Consider the following 15,864-nt stretch of genomic DNA (forward strand, 5'->3'; position numbering starts at 1 on the left):
AATAATGCATACTGACTCTTCTCTTGATTCTGAAAGACAGCACTCCCCCCCCCCCCACACACACAAAAAGGTAGCTATTTAAATTATCCACATCATTCAATCCCCTCCCTATCCCCCAAAAGAATGTGGGCTGCAGAAGGGCAGATTTGTCCTCTAATCCACTGGGGTCATATTCAGATAAGCCTGGGGTTGCAAATACTACATCAGTATTGGGTTGCAACAACTACTACATCAATATTATATATTGTACAGATAAACAATAAATCCTTCAGTCCAATGCTCTTCTTACTTCTTGCTCACTAAACACTATTTTACTCAGGCTTAGACTCAAAATCAGGGAGAGTTGTCAATGATGAATTCACCAAAAAAAGTTCTTCCCTAGCAAGAAAAAGTGCTCATGGGCCCTTCAGGCCCCTCGCACTTGCTCCTGGGGAGGGCTCTCGTGCTGCTATATTTTTGTTATAGCTGTGGGCAAAAAATTCTACGGAGATCCTATGCCAGCGCCTGGAGCAGCGTTTTTTCGTCAAAATGTGATTGCTCATTAAATACAGTAAAAGTTTTTCAATCGTGATGGGACCAAGTTTTTTCACATCAGTGAATTTTTTGCGATTTCTGTGCCAATTTTGGTGCGATTTAAATGTGTAGTTTCAGCTGCCCAAAATACACAGACACACAGCTAGTGCTATAATATATTAGATTAAACTGTCTGGAGGTAATAAATATTCAAAAATTCTATCTATCTATCTACTGCCAGATGCCTTAATCATGAAAGGGTTGGTCACGAACAAATCACCTTCGCAATCCCCCTGTCCTCTCACATTTATGTGCCTTCCCTCCAAGTCACACACACCCTCTCTCATATATCTCTAAACTCCATCCCTCCATCTCAGAAACACACCTGATTCAAGGGTATATAATATTCAAGATACAGATATGAGTGTGAAGAGAACTGTTTATTTTTCAGCATCAGAGTTAGCTATGGCACATACAACTACACTTGGATCATTTAACTACAGTGCTTTTATCTCAACATGGCCCAGATTTTCATACTTTGCAGTTTAACTTACATAGCTCAAAAGCAAAAAAAATTACAACTCTGTACTATGATCCCACATCCTTTCTGTAACACTTCTTCGTGACAAGCATCATATTCTACCTTTAATCTTCTGTTACCATATCTAAAACTGGTGTGGTTATTTAAGCCTATGCCCAGCCTCTCCTCTTCAGAATGTTTCTAAAAAGCTTAATCATCTCATGGTAGCAACAACTAAACAAATAAAATAACTAAACAAAAATATAATGAAAACACACCACCAGGGTACACTGGTTAATGGTTTCTACAGTTATGCAAGGAGCCCCAGTAGTAACTCTGACTCCTATGACCCACCTTCAACTGAATAAAATCAAATACCACACAATACTGACTTTAACCTGACAAAGATCCCTCACCCCTCTCAGCGTGGTTCATGGAAAAATTAAGTAAGACTGGAGAGTACATCTGACTAGTAAACAAGAAGACTCATTCCAAAGGCTCATTCATCTAAGTTCATACACTCACACCTCTGTTTTCAAATTCTGGGAGTGGCTCAGTTGTCAGGTGAAAAAAAAAATGGTTAGGAGGTTGATGAAACCATGATATGACAGTATCATTACTCAGGCTCCTATGACTCACCTTCATCTAAACAAAATCATATAGTGTAATGGGACTGACACAACCACGAGAGTTGGTGGGAAACGTATTATCATCCTGACTCCTATGACTCAAAGACAACTAAGTCAAATTGGCTGGTGGAAGCCAAAATACCATAAGAGTTGACCTGATGCAAAAATGAATGGGTACATAGCAATGAAGCCTGTGGGCAATAACTATTCTATACTGTGAACACTGAACAGTCAACTGATACTTTGGCTTCTATATCCATCCATCCATCATCCATACCTTTTATGCCCCACCTGGAGCATAGGAACCTAGGCCTAGACTACTCAGTCCTGACATTTACAGCAAGGCTGACCAGCCTCCTTTGAACCTGAGTGATATGTTAGCAATAAACTCCAACCATCCCTTGGATACAAACCCTCACAGATTCAATTCTGTTGATGTGGCATTTCTCACTACATCACAAGGTGTCACTGGGATACATGGCTACCATCCAATGCAGCAAATGGTTTCTTGGTTTACAGGAAACCATTTGTTTTGTCACTCAGTGCAGAATCAACCCAGACAGCACTACAATGAGTGAATGGATGGTGGGCACCCTCAACTACCACATTAACTTTTATATTCAGATTAGCACAAGCCTTTTTTTTTTTTTTTTTTTTTTTTTTTTCAGTTAATGGGAATCTAGTGTCATTAGTCAAAGTTCAAGTTTGAGCTGAAACCTGAAACATTAAAAATCTTATTACAGTACTCATCTTGATATTTCTTTTTTCCACAAAAGTTTAGGGCAACTCCTGGAAAGAAATTACTGTAGCTGGTTCAGGTACATTGTTTACCTTCTGGTCCATCAGTTTTACCATGGCCAACTGCGATATGGGGATTCCTTTACAAGGAAGCACGGTGTCAGTTTGCTGACTGAATGACTGATGGGGTTGAAAACTTTCACAATTAACATCTTGACTGTTGGAAATTCACTCAGTCACGTAAAATTATACAAATCACTTACCTATCCTCCAGCTCCACCCATGTGGGTTTCTCTGTGAAAATCTCCAGGCACCAACCCTTCCAACTCCTGACAAGAAGGCTCCACTTGCTCCAGATATAAGATGTGAGTCCATCCTACTGGTCTCCTTCACTGCAGATTCTTTCAGATACCATCCTGTAAGCAAAATGATGTCTTAATAAATTACTCAAATGCATACATGGCAGTAAAAAGGTAAATTTGATAACAGAATAAAAAATGCTGCCATACTTCCTCATCAGGAATCCCCATGTTGGGGTGGGCCAAGGTACAGCTGATGTCTTCTATGGACAGGATGCCATATCAAGTGCCAAACTCAGCTAATTACTTCCCAGGAGTCGCAGGAAGCTGTTGAGAACTTATATATACATGCACTCACTAGTTTCACGAAATGTGCTTTAGTGAATAGCAGCTTCGCGATGCATAGGAATGATCCTCTGCAAGGAGTCTTGCAATTTTACTGAGCCAGACCCAGCGGCGGCATGTGCTAGCATGCATACGCATCTCCTCAGTCACTTGTTAATTGCCACCGCTGCCATGTTTGTGAAGTCATACCCCGTGACACTTTGTGCTGTTGTGATCTCACACTCACAGGACATTCTCTCGAGTATCTAGTTTGCGTGTTGTGTAACGTGTTTCACAATCACATAATGAGTGACCGCAGTGCTGTGGGTTCCAGGAAGGGCAAGGGTACCTGGGAGTTCTGTAATGGTGTAAGAAGAAATATTCTCTACGAGATAAGTGTGGTCGGCTAGCCATGCTGGACAGTGGTGCTAGAACATGTGATACTGTGAAGCATTTTAACAGCTCAGAATCAACAGTGTGTTCAATTAAAAATGAACCATGATGCAGTGAGTGTTAGTGGTGGCAGGAAGAAGTGAGGAAGCAGGTGGTAACTAACCACTGCTCCCAGCCTTGGAATTCAAGCCTCATCAAGCAGTTCAGCCTATGTGTCAATGTTAGTAAAGTCTTTATTATTACCATTCAGTAATAAAGTATAATATATGTCTGATAATCTATCTATCTATCTATTCCCAGACGCCTCAATCCCGTACAGGGTGGCCACAAACAAATCGCCTCCAAGTCGCCCTGTCCCACGCCATTTCATTGCCCTGCTCCTAACTCACACCCCCCTCTCTCATATACCTCTCCACTCAATTGCTCCATCTCATCCTCAACCTCCCCCTCCCTCTCCACCTCACTCACATACACTCTCCTCATCAGTCTCTCACCCTCCATCCTCTCCACATGACCAAACCACGTCAGTGTGTTCTTCCTAACACTTCCTATCACATCCACATCCACACCACAACGCTCCTTTATATCCTCATTTGTCAGCCTGTCTCTCCATGTGACTCCACAGGCTCCTCTTAAATAACTCATTTCCACTGCTCTCACTCTTGACTTGTGTCTTTCCAACAACGTCCAAGCTTCACTTCCATACGTTAGAGTTGATATCACAATACTGTCATGTAGTAACTTTTTACACTTCCATGCTCACTTCCCTGTTACTTATCATTGCTTTCAAGGAACCAGCAACCTTTCTTCCTTGTTGTACCCTTTCAAGCACTTCACCCTCCAAACTTCCATCTTTACTCATCACACTACCCAAGTACTTAATCGTACTCACATTTTCCAAGTCCTCACCATCCAGCCTCACTGTACATTCACTGACTTCACCTCTCTCAAAGAACATCACTTTACTCTTCCCTACATTCACCTTTAGATTCCGTTTCTTACACACTCTCCCAAACTCATCCACCAAGCCTTGCAGCTCCCCTTCGTCTTCACTCAACAACACAGTATTATCTGCAAACAACAGCACAGGGAGTTTCCAAACACTATCCTCTCTCACCAGGGCCACTCCAACATCCACTACCCTACCTTGTACCTCTTTTATTACCCCATCCATGTACAGATTGAACAACCATGGAGACATGACACATCCCTGTTTCAACCCAACCTTCAAAGAGAAAAATTCACTCAGTTCACCATCCACACGCACTGCAGCCTTAGCACCAGCATACATACTCTTCACAGCATTCAACAACTTCCAATCTACTCCATATATTCTTAATACTTTCCACAATCCTTGTCTATCCACCCTGTCATATGCTTTCTCCAAATCCATGAAAGCCGCATACAACTTCTTTCCCTTCTCTAGAAATTTTTCCACTAAAGATTAAGAATGAATATCTGATCTACACAACCTTCTCCCTTCCTAAAGCCTCCCTGTTCTTCTCCAATTCCTCTATTCTTTCCCTAACTCTGTCAATAAGTATCCTACCATACACTTTTCCTATCACACTAAGAAGACAAATGCCCCTATGATTACCACACACTTCTTTTTCCTCTTTTCCTTTGTACAAGGGAATAATTATACCTGACTTCCAATCCTCTGGGACTCTACCTTCCTCCCAGGCCAATCTGTAGATCTTCCACATCCATTCTACTACTATCTCTCCCCCATGCTTCAGCATTTCACCACACACTCCATCAATTCCTGGGGCTTTCCCCGATTTGACTTTCTTCATTGCTTCCACAACCTCTACCCTACTGATTTCTTCCTGTCTTCTCACCTCCCTCCTTCTCTCAGCCATTCCCCAGCCACTTATACTCGCATTACTTCCATCCCATGTTCAACAATTCCTTAAAGTGTTCTCTCTAATTTATAGTAGGGGTATTGTGTCATGAATGGGTAAATAAGGGGGAATGCGGTGGCTGACCCTGGAACCAATTACCTCTTATTAAATGTAAAGTATATGCAAGAGTTTTGCATAATTTAGTTTCACAACATGATTGTTGTAACAATTAGGCACGAAACTAGTGTGTGCACCATAATTAAATTTGTAACACTTGTGAGTTACAGTTAATCTTTGGTTGTGTACAGTATAAGACTGTATACCTGATACAAAAATATCTGAAACTTTTCCAGCTTTACATTCTAAAATAGTAGACAATGTGCTTGAAAATAATCTCCAATATCTCCTCACAGATGTGTGCCTGGGGTTTCTATCAATACAGCATACAGAAGGAACTTAATACACAATATGAAATACATTATACATTCAAACATACTGTCTTAAAAAAAACCCTACACACCAATAGCAATCACAGTGAAACCATCAATCACAAGGCTGAAGATACAATTCTTTTTAGAGCAAGTTCACATACTAACCAGTCCTTGGATTAGACCCTTGAGGGCTACATCCTGCTGAAACACTTTGACCGACTTGCACACAAATCATTACTGGACACACCTGCTTTCACTCATATAGTGTGAGAGAATATTTCAGCAAAAAAGTTGTTATTAATAAGTAACCCTGTTTGTCTGGCCAAGGACATCCATAAACCACAGGCATACAACTACCCCTGCAGGGCCATCCAGTCAGTGAAATGATGTTCTTTCGCTGCAGACAGTGCCCTGCCATAGCAAGCTGCAGGGAAGAGTGGTGAGGTTTGGTTCTTGGATGGACACTTCTTATACGTCTCTCCACCCAGTTAACGGGCAGCATAGTAGGCTCCACATCACCCTGTTATTTGGTTAAATGGTTACCACCAAGCACTGTAAATGCTTTCCAAGGTTACAGGAAGCGATTAAGCTTGTCACTCACCATAAAGCCACCTGAAGTGGAAAGAGTAGTACCCTGGTACTAAATAATAATGACAGGAACAATGGGAGAAATGGGAAGAGAGGTGGGCAGACACATAACAAGAAATAGGCAGCAAAGTGAAAATAGTTATTGGTACCTGTTATGGAGATCTGCTTATCCTGGAAACTGGTTTCAATCCTTTATAAATATTTCTTCTGATACTTTATGCTGCTGCTTCTGGTCCACTTCCACCAGTCACTGTCATTATTCGACATCCACCCCAAATGATGGTCCTGCAAAACAAAAAACAAAGATAAATAACCAAGCTTATGGCTGTACAGTATTTTGATTCCCTTGCTACTACAGTAGTAGTAATAGCTGTAGCCCAAGGTTCATCTAAAATTTGAAAGCGGTGGATGCCATGCTGAAACTGACCTTCTACAGTCCACCATCCTCCTTTTAGGGGACAGGGATGAAGCTGAGGGGCATTTGTTTAACCAGACAGTAGCAGAACCATCTGGTTATATCAGTGCCACCACTTAAAGGTATCCCTATTCAGCACCATTTGCAAGTAAATGCTGACACGTTACCGTACCACACTAATCAAACTCAATACTAAATCATCAAGGAAAACGAGCTACAAAGCTTCTTATGTCACCCGGAATAATGCCACCACATTCATGCTCTCCATGCTGATGTATGCATAATCAAGTTGGTCCTCCTCCCTTAAGGCCAATTACAGGTTCCATTGAAGACTTCGTAACAGGTTAACTGCTTAGCGCTTTGTATCAAACTTTGATATTCCCTCATGTTACTCTTATACTTCATGTACCAACATAGTTTAGTGCTGTAGAGGGGCTCCTTCATGTAGTGATAACTGATATCAATAAAACCAGGCGGTTCAACTGCCTGGTTATACAGGTCCCTCAGCTTCCCTATCTCCTGAGAGTTGCTAGGATGGTGAACTTCAGAAAGGCAACTTAAGTCTGCAGCCCACCGAGATCATGTTATAAATGAGGCTGGGGAGACAACAGCAACATCACTGTTTGCTTCAGTAACATACACGAGGATAAAAGCTAGAAAATAAACTGCTGACGATCAGGCGTTACGCTAGTGCCAAGATGCATCTCTCACCTATATACTATTGTATTAGCTATAAACACTCCTTTGCTACAATTTGCATGATTCCTTGTTTACACTTTTACCTTCACTTGTACGGCCAACAAACACTTTAAAATCAAATGGCAGTGAGTATTTAACAAAAAAATGAAAACAAACAAATAAATGAAATAATGCGTAATACCGTTACTTATGGAAACTGCTCTTCTTACTCTAACGACCTAAAATTGCCGTCTCCATCCCGAATGCCGAGCTATAAGTGCACAAATATACATAATTACTAAGGTATTATACCAATTATTGTACTCTAAAAGAAGGCTATCTAAAGACGAACTCGCGCTCCAAATATATGGTAACGCAGCCATAGCTCACCCCCCCCCCTTGCTCTCTCTCTCAGGTTTCTGACTCACCCTGTAATCAGCATCATCAATAAAGTGCCATCTCAACAGAATGAACAAAACACCTTTGATCCAATAACGTATTTTATTATTCTTGCTCTCTTCAGACAATTATAATCAGCTTAGGGGACTTTTCGAACTGGGAACAAAACAACTACTACTACCACTACTACTAAAACTACTACGGAAAACCATAATTCGAAAACTGCTACGAATCACCTTCGTACCAGCAAGTGATTCCATTGTTAACACTCATAAACTAAAAATCTGGTACACGCCAAATCAACTAATGCTAATTTTTTAAATACATTTTTGATCTGGCTACAAGCAATACGGCATCCCTGTAGCAGGTATGTTTTCATGTGACAAGTGGGCCGTGAAATTCGCACTTACCAATGAGATAAAAATGTCTCCTTGGTAACAACTAAAATCAGTCCACCAATCTAATTACACTGTCATCAACTAAGCTTAATATAAATTGCGTTTACGTAAAATTTAATGGGTGTATGTTATGAGGTAGGAATGGCTCTCCTTGGCAGATAATTAAACCAACCCTCCAATATGCTATGCTTGGCCATCAACTGAGATGAAAAACCGACTGAACTAAACGATGCGATAAACATCAGCCGCTTCGTTCCTACATCCTACATCTCCCTCCCCTCCACCAGCTCAACCACTATAGTAATGGTTTGCCCAACAATATATCTCATGGAGGAAGTAAAGCATGTAGGCAAATTAATGATGTTTCAATGACAAATTGTTTTCAGAGATGTCCAGTCCTTTGTGAATGGCAAGGGCAGACCGGGCTAATGTATGGCCCGGCCTTCTCTATAGGTGAAGGATATCTAAAAAACGAACGACGAACGGCAAGGACGGGTGTTTGGATGTACTAACGCGGCTAATGTAACTTTCATACCCAATATCATGTAAATGACATTTACCGATGTGTATTAACTAACCTAACAACTCTATCAGCAATGAAAAGCAACAATATTTACCGTATTACTGGGTGTCCTGTCGCAACGACGCCCACTACACTCACCCCGACACATGGTCCATATATCACTGGCTGCCATTGGGATTTCGCTGTGTTGACAACGAAAACCAAAGAAATCTCCTAGATTGTCTCAAAAGTTGCAAAATTCCGCCAGACTGGAATAAATAAGGTAGACAGGGCTTTAAAATCACCAGATATAGAGTAAAATTTAAAAATAACCCCGCCAGATAAACTTTCAAACTACATTTAGCGAAACTGCTAAATTTGCAACTTCGCTGCTCTTGAGACGCTGCGCTGACAGATGATCAGTAATTAAGATGACGTATTTTTGCATCTTTATCTAATTTCATCTTCTCCCGTTGTCAGTACTTCACTTCTTTTAAGTCTTCTCACCACTTTTCAACCAATCCATTACTTGGCCCTTGCAACAAATCTCAGAAGGCAACATATCAGCAATTACTTGACCAACAAAATTATCAGCCGCTATGCCTGTCTAGAACCATGTAACTCAGACCTTTATTTACGACTCTAAGTAATCCTGGCACACTTCGGACTAGCTACAGAATTTAATTTAATCTGAGGAAGCACACCATTAAATTATCCCGTTCTTCTTTGCACTGAGTACTACCTGTCCCCACTTCCATTGCGTGCGGGGTGGCTGAATTTTGCTTCTCCCAAAGTCCCACCTCGAATTAGGGCTTATCAGATGATCCACCTACATGATATAATCCCTTGCGACAAGGATAATTAGGCATGTGACATTATACATGTCTTGTTGACAGTGAAAATCGGATTTAGGGCCTTGCACAAACGCTATTTTGTCAAGATACTGATGTCTTCTATTTATATGTAGGTGAGGATACGGTTCGAATAAAAAAAAAAAAATCACTTTCTACTCACTTTCCTGTGGTGGCTAACATACCTGAAAAAGGCTTAATGGTATGCTTCTCTGCCATCGATATAATTATGTATCAGTGTTCTCTGCCCCCAAATGATTCTTCTTCGTACGATGCGTCAGGGAGAACTTTTAAAATTACCAAATATTTACTTAAAACCAGAGACTGCAGAGCGAACGATAACTTACGAAAAGATAAACCACCGATTCACAAATATACCAAACTGCTAGGGAAGGGATACGATGAAAATATGATGTCTGGCTGTTTTTGGACACCGACACGCTCTTTGCAAATCAGAACACGTATAAAATTCCGGAGATTAAGGTATTTTTTGGCCGTGCGACACTTTCAAGTGCGAGAAACGAGCAGCTGATTAAGATACTGATTAACTCCCTCTACTATGGATAAAATTAGATGAGACACTGATTAACTCTTTGCTATCGAGTAAATCTGATAAGATGCTGATTAACTTTTTACTATGGATAAAATTAGATACTGATTAACTTTGCTACGGATAAAATTAGATCTTGATTAGCTAACTCTCTACTACGGATAAAATTAAATAAGATGCTGATTAACACTTAACTATGGACAAAATAAAATAAAATACTGATTATATTAAATCTTTCTATTACTATTTTTACTCAAACTTGGATAAAAATTACCATTTTCACCTTGAATGCGCAGTTCTAGCTAAAGATTACCGCTCGACTATGATGCTATTAGTCAAGAATAATAGCTGCGGAAAAAAATGTCGCATTGTAGCGCCGGCTTAATCCTGCTACTAAGCTACGTAAAATGAAACTGTAGAACGGCGAAAATCTTAGCCAAGGCGAAAATTCTAAAACAAATTGGGTTCAGATGAAACAGCCGTAATCAGGTCACACACACACCATCTCCCTCTGCCTCTCTCTTGTCTGTCGACTTAATTCCGCTTAGAAGAGAGACTTCGAACTGGAGATAAGCACCGTGGCTAAGAGCATTATATGCCGTCTGCCAGCACTTTTACCTTAATGAGAAAAATAATTTAGCGACGACAATGCTATCATAAAGGAGATTTCGCAACACCTCTTCCTCAGAAATTTATTTATTACATTACACATTGATGTTCCCTTAAAGGTTATAGATGCAACCTATGGCGATACTGAAATGCAATAACATGCAAGAGTGTGCTAGGATGTAACAGCCTATGGAAAATAAATCACAAAGAGGTACTACGGGGCATCCTATGCATACAAAATTATGGGGAAAAGTTATATATATATATATATATATATATATATATATATATATATATATATATATATATATATATATATATATATATATATTCACCTTGTGCTTAGAGAACACATTTTGATTTAAATTACATGAACAGTGACCGATTGACATATCTTAAATACCAGTACTAACTTACCGGCTTTTCATATAACTGGTTGCAGTGTTCGAGAAAAGGAAATAAATCCTGAAAACATCCAACATGCGTCTAATCGGTACGTGCAATAATCAGCATGCACATTCACATACACATATGAAAGCATGAAGAGACGTTCTGATTAGAGAACACTCTTTTTATTAGCCATTCAGTACAAGACCTAACACAGCCAACACTTCGGAAAGCTGTCGCTGAAGCCATGCAGGAACGGTACACGAGAGCAAAGGGATACAACAGTGACGCAAACATGGGGCACAGTACATACAAATACATATATGCATATACACATACCCAGGCACAAGGGCAACATATACATTTACACCTGTTTGTGTAGTCTATGTATAAGGTATGCATATATACATTCAAAGAGGCTGCCGTACATACAAGAACGCATCTATATTTACCGTAGTTGATGGTAAAACGTACCATTTTCTATAAAGGATTCATGAGAGAAAATGGATGCTGAGTAGATTTATTTATTGTCTTTGTTCCACTGGATCGTCAATATTACTTGTATGGTTATTGTATCTTACCTTGCATCGGTCGAGTGACAAACATCATATCCAATTCTCTGTGTCTCCAAGGACCCTCGGATGTTGCAAATTGGTCGCCAGATGTCCAACGTATCGAAAATTAACACTGAAATATCGTAGCACAACAAACGCCGCCATCACAGACTGCACAAGCGTCTCCTAGCGGTCGGGCGGGACACCCGTGGCTATGTGTCGAGTTTCGATACAGAGAAGCAGTTTTGGGAAGGGGTTCACAGCAAAATGATCGATTCCCTGCCGGCTCGTATGTTAGATTTTGCAAAAAGAACCAAAGATAGGGATCGATTTTACACTCACTCTCCTTTATAACGTATGATTACTTTTCCCTCGTAACTATGATTCGTTTTTGAAGAACAAGAGATTGGGGAAAACTTTACCTACTCCTTGTCCTTGTCCTTCGTTATACCAAGACTAGGATGATGCGGATTCATCATACCAGTATCACATTTCTGTTAGTTCTAGCTGTAGACCCATTTGACCCCATCCATGACAGTTTCAATAGCAATTGTATATTTTATTCAAATTCTCTTCCATTATTTAATATGAGCCTCAGCACTGTTAAACGTTGTCGCTGAAGCCCATTCAGGACGGAAATGAATTAAAAAAATAATTATTGAATTGTGCAGATCTTTATTTACCATTCAGATTCAACATGTCCCTACACTGCGGAACGTTGTCGTTGAAGGAAGGAAAAATCAAGAACTGACACAAACATAAACTGGCTAGATGGCACTAAAGCTGGCGTTGAAGTGGTCATGGCAATGAAACGGTTTGGTGTTAAAACACGGGAAGGAAAGGAGGAAGGGCCAGTCTCAATGGGAGGTCCATAAGCTGTATCATAAAAGCAAATGTCTAACCTGATTCGATTAGAGGAAAAATAAAGGTCGGAAGAAACAAGGAAATATCAAGGAGAGGTGGGACAAGAGATCACAGCAAGGAGAGAAATTATTGAAGACAAAAAGGCCCTTTTTGGTCACCTCTTACGACAAGGAGGGATACTGGGGAAGTATTCTTTCCCTTTCTTCCCAGACCATGCAGAAATAACCATAACGAAATCAAGAGACATTATCTACTATCTGGTGAAAAAATATATAACTGATACAGTTAAGCACAGGTATTTGTTCAGCTGTTCTTCTTTATGAAAACAGTGATTACGATCAGAAGACTGGATAAAGCGTTATAAAATTAACACACACACACACACACATTACAACTCTCGGCAACGACCTAGGTAGGGGCAGACTTGGAAACATTCAGTTCCATTTTCTGAAGAATAGCTCAAAAAAAGAAAAATAATAATGATAAAAAAGGAGGGGTTTAGAAATTCTGGAACCCACCCCACTTCCGCCTTCTGGATCCGCCACTTGAAGTTGGTAGAGCAGACGGCCTTCTTGGTCTTCCCGCCAATACTCCTCGCCTCTCAGAATATCCCGGCTCCATTCCAAAGAAGACTTCGTAACACCCTCGCCTAGCGATTTGTTTAGCTTGGTGTTTCTTAATATCCTCTCGTATGCTATTTAGGTTGTTCTGATATCGACACAGTTTGTATCAGTAGCGTTCAGGAGGATGCTGAGGTGTAATGTGAGAAATAAATCGCTTAGAAGGAACTGCTACGAAGTCTCCAAAGTCATTTAGTAACCGGAGCCTGCCAAAGAGAAAGATGGAATTAGACCTGAGAACACCCATAATCATTACCAGAGAGAGAGAGAGATGGGATACCGGATGCATTATAATCAACTTCGATAATACTGTCTTACTCTCACCTACTACACTCCACACCTCATGTACTGATGGTCTCTCCAGTCTCGATCACAGTTGGCATCAATCTATCTCTATCTCTCTACCTATATCCATCTATTTGTCTGTTTGTATGTATGCCCGTCTATTTATCTACCCATCTATTCTTCCATCTGTCTATCTGTTCTCTGTCCGTCTGTTTATCTATCCACCTATTCATTTATCGATGTCTATCTATCTATCCATCTGTCTGTCCATATATTTATCTACCTATCTATCCATCCATCCATCAATGTCTATCTTATCTATCTACCCAATCATCCATTTGTCTGTCTCTCCATCTATTTATCCACCTATCTATCCAACCATCCATCCACCCATCATCCTTACTCTTGTCGAGGTTCAACATCTCTCCACACTGCAGCCTTCTCAACTCTAAAACTATTATGTATGTTAATTTTACAGGGGAAAAAAAAGAAAGAAGAAAAACCGACTGAATATTAAATACTATTAATGCAATCTTGAGGCTGCAGAGGGACGCCTTCGTGTGATGGCACTGATATAACCAGGCGGATTCAATGTTCCTTTTTTTTTTTTTTTTTTTTTTTTTTTTTTACAAAGCTGAAGAGCAAGAAAGCATTAAAAAAAAAATCAACAACTTCTTCCCCATCCCACACCCATTCTTAGCCCCCTACACACACTTCGAGCAAAACACAGCATCCACGCTCATTTCACAAGCGTGGGTGTTAAAGAAAGAGGATAACTCACGGCAGAGCCTCTTGGTGCAGAGTCCCTTCCCGTTGCTGCATCGGCAAATGTTGCAATCCTGCTTCCAGATGGCATCACCTCTGCACAGGGGCACGGGGTATGTTGGCAGACCCTCTGGTGAAATGACAGTGGTTAACATTCCTGGCACCTTTGTCAATATGAGAGAGAGAGAGAGAGAGAGAGAGAGAGAGAGAGAGAGAGAGAGAGAGAGAGAGCCTGTGTAGCATTACGTGAGCTATAGAAACCCCAATCATCCCTCAGATGGAAACCCTTTTAGACTCCACCTGGTATGAGCGCCTTAACCCACTAGACCACCCAGCGTCATTTGGTTACAGTATATGGTTTCCACCCAGCACAGCAAATGTCTTCCTGGATTACAAAAAGCCATTAACCTTGTCGCTCAGTGTATATGTCTACTTATTTATATTCTCCACATTGACGTAGCGGTAGTTTCCATGACCCCAACAACGCTATTATAGGCCAGGCAGGTTGACCAACACTTACCACATCCCATCTTGGTGCAGCCAGCGTACCCGTCATGGCCACAGTGACACCAGTTGCACTCAATGGTGAAGTGGGAGCCAGGCACACACACAGCGTCATCGGGTAGCCCATGGAAGGGGTCCAGCACTGAGGAAGAACAAGATTTTGACGAAGACCAATGGACCACACGAGGGTCACTACCTTCCTCACTACCATGGCGTATGTATTTGTTTTGCTCTATCACAATATGACTAACAGGGAAATTGTTGTGTGTTTAGCTATGGCTTGAACTGCTGAAAAAAAAACTGAGGACGAGGAGTCTAGTCTATATCGTACGTGACCAAAAGTGGCTATGTTCGCCATGATACAACTGTCTATTTATGTTCTTGAGGTCGGTGTAAACAACAAACACACAATACAGGTAAAATTTCTGGTGATTAAACTATTGTATGTCCTTGGTTACCCGATGTGAAATATTGTCAGGATGAGTTACTTGACGGTGTTTGGGTGTCGGCTGCAATGACCTGAATTCAGCGTTTATGACCTTATAAGCCTCGTTTTTATTTTTTTCATTTCCTATAATCAAAGGTGTATATTATGCCCTACAGCGAGCTGAACTCAGACGAAAATGGTGGCACAAGTAATACATACGTGGGTTGGCGGTCACCAGGCCAAGCATCACCAGCACTAACATGAAAATACCCCGTTGCCCTTTCATATCGCCAGTCATAGCTGGTGCGTTGGGGCAGGGTAGGTTAGGGAATAGTAGAGTAGGGATGGGTATGGCAGTGTAGGGTTGGTTATGGTACACAGGTGGTGAGGTTCGGTAGGGTAGGATAAAGTCTGGTAAGACAGAGTAGTACAGAGTAGGGTAGATGCACGCAGGCAGTAGTGGGATTAAGATGGCTTGGGATGGTCAAGGCAATGGAGGGTAGGGTTAGGTAGGTTAGGGCAGGGTAGTAGTGTAACGGCAGGATGTGTAGTCAGAAAGAGATACAAAGACACTGTCATCAACCTTCCCTCAAGGCTCATTATATACGGTAACCATCCTGGGGAAATGGCTGCCACATACACACATTCCATAACATTCATTGAGGCAAGCTTATATATATATATATATATATATATATATATATATATATATATATATATATATATATATATATATATATATATATATATATATATATATATATATGCATCGTTACC

General features: G+C 40.7%; 1 protein-coding gene across 1 annotated transcript; it reads right to left on the reverse strand.

The window, feature by feature from the left end:
* Positions 1-12,351: 12,351 nt before the first annotated feature.
* On the reverse strand, positions 12,352-15,600 carry LOC145410042 (uncharacterized). Its single transcript, XM_080280258.1, has 4 exons — positions 15,307-15,600; positions 14,677-14,802; positions 14,173-14,286; positions 12,352-13,312 (listed from the first exon to the last, which is right to left on the reverse strand). The coding sequence occupies exons 1-4, from the start codon at positions 15,383-15,385 to the stop codon at positions 13,299-13,301; spliced, it is 333 nt and encodes a 110-aa protein (XP_080136384.1). The 5' UTR covers positions 15,386-15,600; the 3' UTR covers positions 12,352-13,298.
* Positions 15,601-15,864: the final 264 nt, after the last annotated feature.

This window comes from Coenobita brevimanus, chromosome 84 (genome assembly GCF_032717465.1).
Source record: "Coenobita brevimanus isolate Jiangsu-jjx chromosome 84, ASM3271746v2, whole genome shotgun sequence".
Taxonomy (NCBI): Eukaryota; Metazoa; Arthropoda; class Malacostraca; order Decapoda; family Coenobitidae; genus Coenobita; species Coenobita brevimanus.